Raw genomic sequence first — 14,933 nt, 5'->3', positions numbered from 1 at the left:
CCGCCTACCTCTCACCCTGCAACTCCTTCAGTCTAATGTTGGGGGGCAACTAGCGTTTAAGGCTCATTAGTGCTTCCTCTCTTTCCAGTGGTTGGGGGATGTAATTACAGGTTTAGTTATATTGATTTTTTATCAAACATTTGTTGTATTAGATTGAGAAAAATTATATCCCGATAATTAAAGTTATCAAATTATCGCCCAGCCCTACTCACAGACACAACATATAAGAAGACATGATTGATTAGGGCGTTCTGATCGGTCAGGAAAGGCGCTGTGAGATGTTTCGATTCAACTTTTGTCAGGACATGTATTTTTATTCCTCAGAACCCCTCCTCTCTCACGCCTGCTGCTCTCACTTCACAGGAGACTCCGCTAACACTGAACTGACCTGACATGATGGTGTCGGTGATGTTGAGGTTATTGAGCGACAGCCCGAGGGACTGGCGTGAGGAGGATGACGACGTGCTGGAGGTCTCGGAGGGCGGCCGGGCTGTCTTCACAGGCGTGGCCGTCGGTGTGGCGTTCCCGCTGGACTTGAGACGATCGTTCTCTGCTTTCAGCGTCTCAATTTCATTCTGTGAACAGCAAAGAGATGAGAATGAGACATCTTATCTAAAGTGAATCCAAAGACTGTGGTAACGCTGAGCAATAGGCTGCTCAGAAAAGCAGACAGTCATTTCCCTGAAGTCAGGCCGGTCACTGTTGTTATACTGAATCAGTATTATTGGGATTTGAGGCTGTTAGCAGCTGTTTGATCTCTAAGGCTCTCTTTGTACTGAAGGGTAAGTCTCAGATAAGGAGCCTTACACAATCCCAGATCTGAGAGGAGAGTCTAAACTTCTACAGACAAGGCAGTCCACATCTACAAAGACCTCCTTAACCGATACTTTTATGGTGATTTCTTTGAACATGTCCTTCTTTCAAGAAAAGGAAATGACACAGCACCTCTGAACATTATACTTTGAACTAATGCGTGGCGTCTCACTGCACCATATCAAAAAGAGATTACATGAATACATCAAATGTGTGTATTTACAGAAAGAAAAGTTCATTTCTATTTCTGCTCTCAGCTTCATGGACAATTATAAGTTTCATTCCAGCATTAAGGTGTGTTCACCGTGTCTATAAAATCAAGAGAGTAACAAATGATAAAAAAACTGCGAGTTTGTACAGACAATAAAGAGACAGTTTTTGGTTTATGTGCACCATAGTGCACCATGTGTTATACATGGACCAGCAGTGTACATTTAGCAAACAGACACTAAAGTGATATCATCAGTCTCTGTTCACTCTTGAAAAAATAATTTCTCACAATCTAAAACTATTAACTTAAAAATATTATTACAAATCCACTTCCTCTTGGCTTAACTGTAACATTTAATTTTACTGCATAAACTTGTCTTTGCTGTGTTCAGAGGTGACTCCGGTTCTCGGATTCCAGACTGGCTTTTAAAAGGAGCTCTTTTGGTTCCACAGTCTATGAGTCTTTGTCACATGACTCCCACCAGAAAGAAACCCTGAGACAACATCAGGCCCTACAATCTCACATCTCATCTATGAGACTGTTAGGTGACTAAAATGTAGTTTCAGAGGGTTGAGTGAGCGTGTGTGAGATCTGCTGGTGTCCTTCAGTCCTGCTGGTGCCCTTCTGGTGCCCTGTCAGACATTCGCTAACCTACTGAATGAGTTCTTAATTTCCTAACTGCTTGCTGTCATGCTTCAAGGCCTTCAAGGGAGAAGAACAAGATTAATCTCAAATAAATGAGACAGACAGTTCCAGAAAAAAAAAGTACAGCATCACCAAAGACATTTCTCTCTCCCTCTCGGGAAACAGTAAAGTTTGATATGGCTTCATAAACTGTCAAAGAAAAAGTATAAACATGACCGCATACAGAATCAGTCATGATAGGCACAAACCTTAGCACTCACCTGCATGCGGTTCATGGCCTCTCGGATCTGATCCAGGTGGTGGGCGGAGCTAAGCGCCTCCAGCCGGATATCTGTCAGCTTGAGCTCTTTCTCCCTCAGCTCATTCTTCAGCTGCAGGATGACTTCAGCCTCGGCTTCGGTGCATTCACAAAGCCTACAGTCAGGATTAAAAAACAGGGAGGGGAGGAGGGGGTCACCTCAAGGGTTATAGCCGACACACACACACACACAGAGTCTGGAGAGAAGAACTACACACTTTAAGGAAACGAGAGCTGAAGTGGAGGAAAGCTGGAGTCAGTGTTTTAAACAGCACAGGCAGGTACGATGAGGAGGTAAGTGAGAAAGTGGAGCATCTGGGACAACAAATCCTTCACGTTTATGATAATCAGTCATGTCCAAACCAAGCGGCAACCTCCAGTCTCAAAATATGAAGCCCAAGCAATTCATCGAGAATCCACCGGAAACTACATACACACCAATTCAAAGAAGAAATAAACATGTTCACAGCCTGGTTCAAAAAACAGCTTTGGTCTATGTAGCTAATTTCTCTATCAGCACACACTGTACGGGGGGTGATATTCTAACGCGATGGTTCAGAAGATATTAGGATTACGAGTTTTTGCCCAAATAAGGACTTGACTGACAGGCGGGAACACATAGCTGTTTGCTAGGAGGCTGAAACCCTGCCTCTTTTTTTTAAGTTATGTTTTTGGGCATTTTGCCTTCATTTGATAGGAAAGCTAGAGAGAGACAGGAAATGTGGGGAGTAGAGAGTGGGAGTGGACATGCAATAAATGATCGAGGTTGGAATTGAACCTGCGACCTCTGCGACAAGGGCTATAGCCTCTGTATATGGGGGGCGCGCTTAGACCGCTAGGGCCAACGGCGCCCCAAACCCCACCTCTTTACGTCACACTCTTTTGGATGAGTTCAGCATTACCAATATGTCTCCTGCCGACAATTGGCTTCAAAACAGCGTTCAGGAACAGATTGGTGACGTCCAGGATGCTACGTCTGTTATTTAAACAGTCTATGGTCCAAACACTTATAGACCAAAAGTTGTAGATGTAGCAGACCTAACAGATATCACTGAGGTGAAGATATCAGGCAGAAAAGGTCATATCACCAACAAACTGGTTTATCCACTTATGATTTCTGGTTTTGAAAACTTGATCACAAAACGTTAACACCTGGGTGGACTGGAAAATTGTCTCTGCACGTAGTTTGTCCAACAGAGTCAGATCTAACTGCACCGTTCACTCTCAGCACTCAATAGTGCAGGTGTAGCTGATGTTTTTTCTGTTGAAGCTCAAACGTTCTCTATTTTTTAAAATCAGCTCATATCCATCCATCCATTATCTGAACCACTTATCCCGTTCGGGGTCACGGGGGCTGAAGCCAATCCCAGCTGACTTTTGGCGGAAGGCAGGGTACACCCTGGACAGGTCGCCAACCTATCACAGGGCAAGCATGGAAAGACAGACAACCATTCACGCACACACTCACACCTACAGACAATTTTACTGTAACCAACTAACCTGGTGAGCATGTTTTTGGACTGTGGGAGGAAGCCGGAGTACCCGGAGAGAACCCACGCATGCACGGGGAGAACATGCAAACTCCACACAGTAAGGCCCCTGCCAAACCGGGGACTTGAATCAGGAACCTTCTCGCTGTGAGGCAACAGCGCTACCCACTACACCACTGTGCAGCATAATCAGCTCATATCAATCAATCAATTAATATCGATGGTCCAAGTCCCATGATCATAGCAGAAATCTTAAGACAGTATCTAGACACCAATCACAAACAGCACTTGCATGTTTTTATCTGGTGGTCAGTTTTCAGACCTCCCCCATGAAGGGGTATTATAACTGCTCACCCTCATAGAGATCAATTCCTCTGACATGCTGAGTTTATATTTTGCTATAAGATGCAGAACAAAATCACACCAAGACACTTCACTGCAAACACACACTCCCTGGGAGCATGCCACTCGGCGCCTATTACCGAGATCTGTGCTTGTAGACCACATGACCGTTTTGTTTTTTCTTTGGCGTCCAAATGGGGGAGGACTTGCTATCGCAAACGCACTTGCTACAGCGGGTGGAGGGACATTACAGAAAAAAGGATGAGAGGAGAAGTTTGATAAGAGGTTACAAAAAGGTGAGGTGAGGATTAACAGGAAACAAAGCAGAAAATAATGAAACAGGTTCAGACGTGTAGTAGAAAAAGGAACGAGGAGCTAAGTCTGCAGATTTTTCTGTTTGAGCGGAGGAGCAGAACATTTCCTTTGAATTACAGTGTGTTTGTGTGTGTGTGTGTGTGTGTGTGTGTGTGTGTGTGTGTGTGTGTGTGAGAGTGTGTGTGTGTGTGTGTGTGTGTGCGCTCACTCTGTGGTGGAGGGTGAAGAGCGCAGTGTGAGCAGGCTGCCTTGTCTGTTATCATGCTGCAGTTTAGGTGAGGATGGCAGGGAGTCGGTCATCTCATCCATCTCGTCGTGGGCGGATTGGGATTTGGTTTTCTTTTTGCTGAATGCCTGCTTAAAGGAGCTGCGTAACTGTAACACACACAAAACAAATACAGGGAAAAAGGAGGTCAATATCACCGTCCAGCATCCTCATGTCAGCTCCTAAAAGTTAATATCTGGTGACATCACATCCTGCCAGATCAGGAGGTCACTCCGTGCTGTTTCCAAGCAATGGTCACTGTCTTGTTTAGGTAAAGAGGGGAGCAAAGCAAGCCGTAAGTAGAGATGAAAATGAAACATGGTGAAGAGGGGACCAGGCTTTTAATGAACCTGAATATGAGCACCACACAAGCAGTCAACATGAATAGAGGAGGAGGAGAGGTGGAGAAACAAATGAGGGGGGGGGGGGGGGTTGCTGAATCCATGCCGACGTCCCAGAAAAGGGAAAAAAGAGGTTTTACTTCGAGAGGGAGAAGGAGTACGTTTATAGAAAGGGAGCAAAGGAAGGGAGGATGAAGAATAAAACCACAGCACACATACAGCGGACGCTCTGGGAACCACTGACCTGAGCCGGGATGGAATCAGCCACCTGAAGATGCAGAACACACCCAACGTTAAAGCCACAAAAACACACACTCCTGGAAACCTCACAGACCTACAACACATCCTCTGCTTCATGGAAACAGAATGCTGCTCATGTAAGTGATTTAGTAACAGTTTGACTGCTTTGCTGTAAGTTAATGAACATTTTGCTGCTGCACAGATGGAGTTAATGATGACTGCTATGAGGATTACGTTAAGAGGGGTGTAAACATCTATTCAGATCTTTGAATTCGTGATGACTGATTTAAAAATGCTCACAGGCCTGACAAAGACATTAATAAGGTTATGAATCAACATCAAGTTAGGGTAATTTTCTCATGCACTTCTAAACAATTGGCCTTATTTTTGCAGCCAGTAAAGTCTCCCCCTGCTGGCTGTTAGAAAAAATTCAGGGTTGAGAAACTTCCTCCTTTGTTTCATATTGAACCATGTTGCCAGTTCACCAGTTTTCCTTCCTTGGACTACTTTTGATAAGTACTGAACACTCTGACCCAGTCTTCTAGCCATCAGAGTTTGCTTCTTGTTAAAGTTGCTCACTTGCTTCTGTCACATAAACTGCAAGAACAAATGTTCACTTGCCGCCTAACTGACAGGTGATATTGTGAATTAATAATACATGTTATTTTCATCACCTGTCAGTGGTCTTATTGTTACAGCTGATCGGTGTATCAACATCAGAGAAGCAAATCAGAGTCCCTGTCCAGCTTGAGGCTACTACAGCAGCTCAGACGCTTGCTGGCACACAGTCCCAGCCTCATTAACAGACCCTCTTCATATTCATAATACGGTTCATGGTGTGGATGCCACTCTGTGCACACTTCTCAGTTACCTTAGTTGAACTCTATCCGTGTGTACCAAGGCAGAATTTATGCAAATGAATAATTAATTACTGCTTAAACAGAGGGTTGATTTGCATTCATGAGCCTGGCTTGAATATTCCGGTATCACACGTAGCATAGCAGGCTAAGGTGTCACACTTAGTGCTGAACTTCTGGGGCTTTCAGCATGAATTTAATTTCAAGGGCAGGCTTTTTGCATTGCAGCAAATAGTGAAAACAAGCTCTGCTGCACTTTGGCTGAGACAAAACTTCTAATATGTCATGAGTCTGACTCAGGGGGCTGCAGCAAATAACAGCTCTCCAGCCAGGGACACTGAGCTGCTAGTGCACAGTGACGCACAGAACAGAGAAAACAGAGAGACGAGCAGAAAGAGAGGAGAGCTCTATGGTTGTGGACGGGTATTTTTAGATTACTTGGCTTTTTGCCTTTATCTGTGGGTATTTGTGGATGTAGTCTGTAACAGAGAGGGAAAGATGAGGCAGATGAGGCTCAGTCGCACCCCTACAACGAGTACATCTTGGACACTTAAGAAACTAAAGCACCCACCAACCAATCTGTGTTAACAAACTTCAGTTTGGAAACAAAGGATTGAGAGCCGAAACGGACAACTGACAGTAGATGTCAAGAGACGAGGAGTGTTCCTCTTCTGCCCAGACTTTCCCTCTTGATTCACATCTCAAACCTCCAACCTTGATTTCAGGCTGAACTTCAGCTTCTATGAGTTTCAGTCTACCTGCTTCCTTCAAACCCAATTTGCATGCTGTTGTGTATAAAATTCAAAGTGTGTTTCGAGTGCTAATTGCAGGATGGTTGACTCCTCTGCTCGACCCTCTGTTAGCTCTCACTGTAGATGGTACCCTCCTCAGCTTACTCTATCTCAGAGCTGTAACCTGGCAACAAGGAGATGATGTCAGACTGTGATGGTGTGAATGAGATCTCTGAGTTTGTAGATGGCTCATGGGAATTCAACCTCAAGTGTATCCAAACCCAAAAGATAACAATATGATGTGAAGGTTAGAGGAGTGTTAGTCAGAAACAGAGAACGGCTCTAAATCACAAATATTCACTTAAACAGCATCTTCACACGTAATAAAAGAACGGAGAGGAGATGCAAATCTCAGCAATACAAATGGTTTCCATTTAGGGTGGAAATGATCAAACTACTTTGAATTTGGAGCTTTGATCAAATACAGAGTTGCTTCATCCAAACCCACCCTGAGATCAAGGTTTGGTTCATGCAGATATATTCAAAACCTCAAACTCTTTCTTCCTCTACGATGAGGCATTTAGCTGATTTAGAAGTGCTTTCAGAAGCAGCATCAGCACAAAGAGCTTTACATCAGAGATCCATAAATATGTCTTTATGCAAAGAAGACATCTCATCTTTTAATGCGGTCATATAGAGTGTATTTAGAGACGCTTTAATTCTCTTGAATAATTCATTTGGTTCAGAATTATGATCTTTAAGTAACAAACCCACCTCTTTAAAGGTGACATATCATGCAAAATTGACTTTTTAATGGTTCTTTACCTGAAATATGTGTCCCTGGCATGTCTACAAACCCCCCGAGAATGAAAAAAATCCATTCTGCCCCTGTTTTGATTTCTACACCTTTCTGTAAATGTGTGTGAAACGAGCTGTTTCAGACTTCCGTGTTTTTGTTACGTAACAACAATATCCGGTCTGTCACGGAGTCAGAGCTCGGAGCTTGTTCAGCCCATAGACTGTATAAAATAATACTGAATTCCCCCTCCGTTTTTCATTACCTGCACAAATGTGTGCTAACAAGGAGCTTAGGAGGGAGGCATGCTAGTTGTAGGCTGTCTTAATAAACACAAAGGTCGGTTTTACTCCCCACGTCTGCAGATTTGAAGATCTAGTGGATGATTTTTATTTATCATGGATAAGTGCTAGCGCTAGTTAGCATAGCTACATAGCTACATGTCGTAGCTGTAGCTGTGTGCCAAGACACACGTCTACATACTGACAAATAAAACAACAAGAAACACTAAATCTGTGACCAATCCTTCATAAAAGGTCCTGCTGCCTTTCTGGCAGAGGTCGGTTTTACTCCCCACGTCTGCAGATTTGAAGATCTAGTGGATGATTTTTATTTATCATGGATAAGTGCTAGCGCTAGTTAGCATAGCCACATAGCTACATGTTCGTAGCTGTGTACCAAGACACACGTCTACATACTGATAAATAAAACAACAAGAAACACTAAATCTATGACCAATCCTTCAGAAAGGTCCTGCTACAGGCACCTCTCCGTCAGGATCAGATTCAGAGGGTTGAAGTAACGCGATCTCTGAGCAGCCGTGTATATTCAGTCAACATGTAAACATTAGATCAACGTGCTGGAGAGCCGAGGCACATCCACTTCCTGAGGGGGCGTGGTCAGAGAGAAAACGGAGTGTTCTGATGAGGAATGAAGAAGAGGACTTTTCAGGCATGCCAAAATCTGATTTCAAAGTGTTTTTTTGAGCATAAACTTTAAAGACATGTTTTGGGGACCTCTTAGACCAATATATATTGATGAAAAAAGCGTGATAAGTCCCCTTTAAAAAGAAATGTACAAATTTAAGGTATCTCATGACTGCTGTAGCTTGGAGCTAAATACAAACACTATAGATACAAACATATGTGTTGTATTGGGGATTTGTGTTTTTATGGCCCTGTCACACCGTGGCGATTTAGCCATAGTATGCTGGCGTATAAAAAAAATTGGTGAGTACGCTGGCGTACGTCGCATAAGTTATAGGTACATGTAAGTTAATAGAACGCTGAAGCACGCTGAAGTATTCTGCGTATGGATCATACGTCCGGCATACGCCTACCATAAGTTGTAGTAAAGTTCTGTGATGGTTGACACACGTTCACACACTTAGAGCTGTGTGTCTGCGTGTGTGTGAGTGTGAGAAGCCTTGGAGCCCTCACTCAGTGTCAAACAGCAGAGTCTCTGAAACAGAAGCTGAAGCCAGCATGTCGGAGTCTGGTGGTGGTCAACGGTAAAGCTGCTGTTGTTGAATTCAATGAAGTTCAAAATGTGATGTTTTTGAAAGCACTGCAGTCAATAAGTGTAACTTGTTGTAAAGAGCAGAGACTGTGTTCCTGCTGGTTTCACTCCTCTGACTCTCTCCACAGCTCATCATGTTCGCACAAAGAGAGACTGCAGAGCTTTTAATAACATTTTTTTTTATCACCAATGAAAGTGCATCTCATTTCAAAACGTATACATATCAACGTATGTCAGCGTTTTAGTGGGATTTTGATACATCAGGAAAACCGCTGGCTAAATCATCAAGGTGTGACAGGGCCATTGTATTTCATGGTGTTCTCTCAACTTTGGTCTCGACCTTGCACCTTATGCCTCACAATGCTGGCACACTCTTAAGTTTCCTCCACCTACCCAGCTCTTCTTCTTCTTCTTTTTGTCTTCGGCGTCCTTGCCCATACTGCCCATACTGGAGTGACTGGCAGCGCTGTTGATACTGGACATACTTTCTGATGAGTGCTGTCGTCTAATTCGCAGGTCTAGAAATGATAGATAAATCTTTGTTAGCTTCAGAAAAAAAGTGAGCCATCTAAAAAGCCCGTTCCCTGTGCTGATAATCATGACCGGAATCATTTTCTCTTTGAGGTAGAAAAAAAATCCTCTCAACAAGTCAGTCCTCGTAAAGATAAAGTCACCCATAGATACCAAGTTATATCAGTTACTGAAGATTACAGCAGAACTACAAGCAACATTTGTGTCGCTGTTTTGTGAAACCAAACAAACACATGTAGCTTGAGTGAAGAATTCACCCAAAACTTTTACTCGTAGCTGAAACTTTGGACATTTTTCACACAAATTTTGACTTAAGAATAAAAGGAAATTCTTGCCTTGCAGGGAGAAAACTTTGTGTACTTACAGAAGAAGGAAATGCATTTGTACTAACTTTATACAGCTCAAAGCAATACAAGGGTGACACTTAAAATTGAGGCTGACATCAATGAAATGAGGAATATCCATGAGTTTGAAGCATAAGCAGTTATGAGAACAACAAGATTAAACAGTTTCATTATGGGCGTTCATTAAGTCAGCCTTAATGCCTATTGGAATGTGATTAGGGTCAGAAATTAATGTATTAATGTTTATTTGTATCTATTTTGACCCTTTTGGCACACCGTAGTTAAGCTGCCGCAGTGTCTTCCTGATGCTACCATGATTGAAAGTAACAACACCATGGGGATTTTGAGTGGCACATTTCACTCTAGAGAACTCCCACATGGTTCAGGTTGACAAGTCAAAAGTAATAAGCACTTTATGTCAATTAAAATATCACCAAAGTACTCAAAGTTTGAGCCACCACCTACGTCTAAGGGACCATCTCAGGTTGATATGTTACATATCACAGGTAACAACAGTTTCACACAAACAGGAAGTGAACAAACTGGAACTCCTGAAAAGTGCATCCACTTGATTTCAAAATCAAGACACTGGTATCAATTGCTTTTGTTAATAATTGTTAATATTACATTTTTTTTAATAACAGAATTAAATTATGCGATTAAAAATTAGATTAATCATGGACTAAACTGCGGTCCAAAAACGAATCATTTAACAGCCCTAGTTTTTTGCTTGCAAGGAAGTTTTAACCAAATGTTGTGTTTTGACTAGCTTCAGTTTCCACTGTGTTCACTTGGCTTTATTAAACAGATACGAGTAGGTGAAATTCTGGAAAAGTCTGATGACACATCAGACTTAGGTTGTTTCTTCAACTAATCGAGGCGTCACACAGCTGACCAGAGCAGCACAAGCACATCAAGTTTTAGAGGTTTAATTAAAATAAATCCATCATGAGAAACAGAAGATCCGAGGTCAGCCCCACACCCAGTGCTGGTGTCTTCAGTACCTTTGTGTAGGTGGTCAGGACCGTTGAGCGCCACCTGGATGGCTGTCTGTGCATCTGTATTCTGGGTCTTCAGCGACTCTATCGTCTCCCTCAACTCGGCCAACTCAGACTCCTGTAACCAAGCAGAACGATGGTTTTTAACAATCCATGACGCACCAAAAGCAGCTCTCGTGTTGGACTCAAAAAAGAGCTTAGTCATCGGAAACAAATTCTCAAACCTGGCACTGTTTTGGCTTTGGATGGTGTGAAATGAGAGGTAAAAAGAAAAAGAGTGTTTGGAAGTCTCCCAGTGGATTTGCCCCAACCCTAGCACCACCTGCTTGGAATAAAAAGAGCTCAGCTCTGTTGAACCAACACAATCAGATAGAGGGAGTTTCCTATTCTGCCTTGCCCGAAACCCTACTGAGGGCTGCAGATAGGGTTTCTGCTTTAATTAAAAGTTGGGACAGCCTCGTTGAACAAAGACATCCCTCCAGATTCTGGTCTGCTTTAATTTATGGGGGATTAAAAAGCTGCCAAGGCTTGTCAGCATTCTGTGTGTGTATGTGTGTGTGAACAGAGGGAAGCATTCATATTAGGTGGTAGGGATAGATATTTTAATATATTGCTGCTGCTGCGGTGTGATCTCAGCTTCAATGGACTCGAGGCTCATCTGATACCTCCTGTCGATAAAACAGTGATTTTTAAGAAAAAGAGAAGAAAATGGAACATTGTGCAGTTTAATAAAGGAGGTTTTAAATGAGTTTAGGGCGTATACTGAAGTCATGCATATCTGTGCTAAACTCAGTTGTTTCCTGAACGTGTCAGTTAAGGTCAGGAGAACAGTTTAACAACATCAAGGAAACAACTCAAACTTTTACATGAAGAGCTTTCAGAAATGAAAACCTTTAACCTGAACCAGAAACTGAACCTTAAAGATAGAAACATCTGTTAATCCGCAACCGCTAACCTCCACATTGTCACTTCCAACTGCACTATTTCAATGTAAAACCACTGCTGGTTTCTAATCATTTCTCCTCTCTGTAATCCTTTTTGCCTCGGAGTTCATGCACAGCACATTTCAAATTCAGGACTAAGCTCTTGTACCTTTTGTTCGGCGGTCATGGTGAGGCTCTGCAGGCGGCAGGTCATGTTACTCAGGCTCTTCTCGAAGGCTGCCACCAGGTGTGACTGCAGACACACACAGAGAGACACGAACAGGGGCATCAGCATCACTTACTGTCACATGACTTTCTCCTCAAAGAAGCTTCATGTGTAAAAGCAGAACATGCAAAAGTTAAACAGCACTCTTTGGAATACAAAATCAAAATGCCCAACCAAACATCTGAAAGTATCCCTGCTGCAGTAAAATAAACACTTGTTATCACTTGCTTCTGTATGAAACAGTATTTATGTGGAATATTCGGAGGAAAAAAGTCCTCCCTTTAGAAGAAATCGCCCACACAGAGCACTATAAGTTGGTCTTCAGGTTGGCATCAGTAACTTTGAAGTGAGTTTTTACACTTGAGCCAAAAATGACACAGAACTGAACAAGACTCGGTGTGGAAAGCTTGTTTGCTCAGAAATCTGAAGGCTGATCGTGACCTCCTGAAGAGGTTCCTGAGTGCTACAGAGAGCTGCTGCCAGGGTATCTCTCAAAAAATCATCCCTCACTTTGAGTCACGCTCAGATTTCAAGGACGAGTTACCATTAAGCATGCCCAGAAGAGTGCTTTGAAAAGAGAAATGACTGCAGTGTTTTTATGACTTATTTCTGTGAAGTGTAGATTATCCATCGCATGTAGTGTACCTTTAAGACTAATGCAGCATAAGGAGGGAGACGTGGATCTCACAGTGGCACACAGATCAAAGACAGGGCTGCCCTCCGTCACTCGAAGACACAGAGGCAACACGCTGACGGATGGAAAATGCTTTGTGTTGTTGCGCCATCTGCTCCACTGAACCTTTGTGTCTGGATGTGTATCTGGTTTGTGCATGTGTTTTTTCAATATATGTGTAAGTGTGGATGTCTGCTGAAGCCTTATGTTCATGGCTGTGTGTCCTTGTGCAAATTTAAATCTGTAAAATCTGTGTGTCATGTGTGTGTGTGTGTGTGCTGCCAGCTCATCCTCTCATCCTTAGCAAGAGACCCTGAGACACCTGTCAGGCCTGGTGTGTCGCAGAGAGGTGGGCAGCATGCCCAGACACATCAGACAATCATTGCTTAACACATACACACACATGAAGACACAAATACATCACTTTCGAGGACTGTCCTCTCCCAAATTTAACATCCTTTGTTCCTAATGTGCAAACAAACCTCTACACAGCTCAGTTTGCCTTAATGAGGACTTTAGGATCATATAAATCGAGAAAATAGGAACACAAACAAACAGCACCCCCTGAGCTGCCTCCTCCAATCTGTGTCCCTGGCTGAATAAGCAAAGTTCTTGACCTTTAGAAATGCCAACTGTTCCATCTCATCTCTCCAATGCCACATCTCTTTCCAACTCCACCTGTGAGCCTCAATTCAGCTACCATCCTGCCCAACTGTTTACCCAGTGGGTGGCGCTGATCAGACTCTAACGGGTCCCATTGTTGACCCATCTGTCCTGCTCCTGGTGGTCCAGACCAAGGAGCCACGCTTGGCCCCTGAACCCTGTTTTTCACATGACTATTTCTATCCTGGGGTCTTGGGTTGAACTTGACAGAGGGCCAAACCAGATAACTGGGTGTGGCACAGTCATTTTATAGAGGCAGCAACTCCCGGTTCTGAAAGGCAGCCAATGCAGCAGTGCAACAAAGTGCAGTTCCTGGAATGTCCACTTGAGGCAACTCCAATTCTTTGCCAGAATTTAGATTAGCTGAAAGTAAAATGAACTCAGCCTTTCAAATATGGCAACCACCAATTGTAGACTCCATGATGCCTCTTCAGAAATCAATGGGTGACATCATTGAAACTGTCATCCATGTTTTATACAGTCTATGAACCGGTACGTACAGCACGGTAACTTTAGAGGGGAAGAAAAAAGGAAGGATGCTGTATGGACATTGAAGGGTAGAGCCCCAATAAGAGGAGGAAAAAAGAAGAGCAGGAAGGGAAGAACTGAGCCGACAGGGACAAGAGACAGGGTCAGGGTGACACAGTGAAGAGTGAGCAGAAAGAGGGGAGCGATAGAGAGGGGAGGAGGGGTGCTTCTGTGAACTCCTCAACCCGGTTTAGTGTCAGTCCAGATGGGGAAATGAATCTGCTCCACAGGATTAAAACTGCTGAGTGGTTTATCAGCATTTGATTTTCTTAAAGTCTTTGACAGCATTTCTAAAAATCTGAGTTCGGGGAGGTAGAGCGTACAGCCTATGACCGAACCGAGCTTGAGCCCAAACAGGCTTCTCGCCCTTGCTCTGCCTTCCTTGTCGTCTTTCCAGCATCTTGCTGCTGACTCTTTTCTTTCCTCTCTTCCCTCATGCAAATGGGGAGTAGAGTGCTTCTGTCTGTGTCTGTGTTTTCTCTTTCCTTTTCTATTTCGGTGTGAGTCTGCTCAGAGATGAGAGCTAGCATGGAGCTCCACTCCTAAGGTGTCACTGGCCATACTGAACACACACCAGTGAAGGTAGATGCCGGCTTGAGAACCCCAAATGGGATGGAGTTCTTCACTGAGCGCCTTTCCTTTTGGTTAGAGCATCCTGTATCCTGTGCTTATTTGTAATTCAGAGATGCATTTCAATTTCAAACCAACACAAAGTCTAAAAGAGAATAAAAGTGGTTGGTGAAGTGGATTTAATCCAATAAGACATTGCAGGAGCAATATGTTTTATATGTGAGAGTAATTATTTTAAGATCCTGTGACCAGGATATCAACACACCCATGATACTTCATTAAAGATCCATATCAATGTGACAAAGACTGTGATAATTATGCACGCATGGCAAAGCAAATGAGAGATCAGGATCAGATGACCTCAATCACTGAGAACAATCCTGTGTGTCTCATGAAGCTTCAGCAGGATGGAATGAAAACACATTGAGATAATAAATAGATTAATTTAACACATTACCCTAAAATAACATCTATTTTCTTATACATGTTTTTTTTTTACCTTCGCCATGACTTCAATATTGATGAGTTAATTGGTTAAACTAAAAGGAGTGTGTGTCTTGCAGGGTTTGGGAAAATAAACATTGTAAACAATATTTGTCCACGAGGTTGACGTCA

At 43.1% G+C, this 14,933-nt stretch overlaps 1 protein-coding gene across 1 annotated transcript in view; it reads right to left on the bottom strand.

Annotated features, from left to right (window-relative positions):
- The window catches only part of nav3 (neuron navigator 3), a 292,564-nt gene that overhangs the window by 23,017 nt on the left and 254,614 nt on the right, over positions 1–14,933 (bottom strand). The window contains exons 24-30 of the mRNA XM_034673746.1: positions 11,828–11,911; positions 10,742–10,853; positions 9,256–9,380; positions 4,965–4,988; positions 4,323–4,489; positions 1,930–2,083; positions 389–575 (exon numbers count right to left, since the gene is read on the bottom strand). Of these exons, the coding sequence (XP_034529637.1) occupies positions 389–575; positions 1,930–2,083; positions 4,323–4,489; positions 4,965–4,988; positions 9,256–9,380; positions 10,742–10,853; positions 11,828–11,911 (853 nt within the window). The remainder of the gene's footprint in view (positions 1–388; positions 576–1,929; positions 2,084–4,322; positions 4,490–4,964; positions 4,989–9,255; positions 9,381–10,741; positions 10,854–11,827; positions 11,912–14,933) is intronic.

The sequence above is a fragment of the Notolabrus celidotus genome, chromosome 21 (genome assembly GCF_009762535.1).
Source record: "Notolabrus celidotus isolate fNotCel1 chromosome 21, fNotCel1.pri, whole genome shotgun sequence".
Taxonomy (NCBI): domain Eukaryota; kingdom Metazoa; phylum Chordata; class Actinopteri; order Labriformes; family Labridae; genus Notolabrus; species Notolabrus celidotus.
Note: the sequence above shows the minus strand (reverse complement) of the source record. Positions and strands in the feature narration are given on the sequence as shown.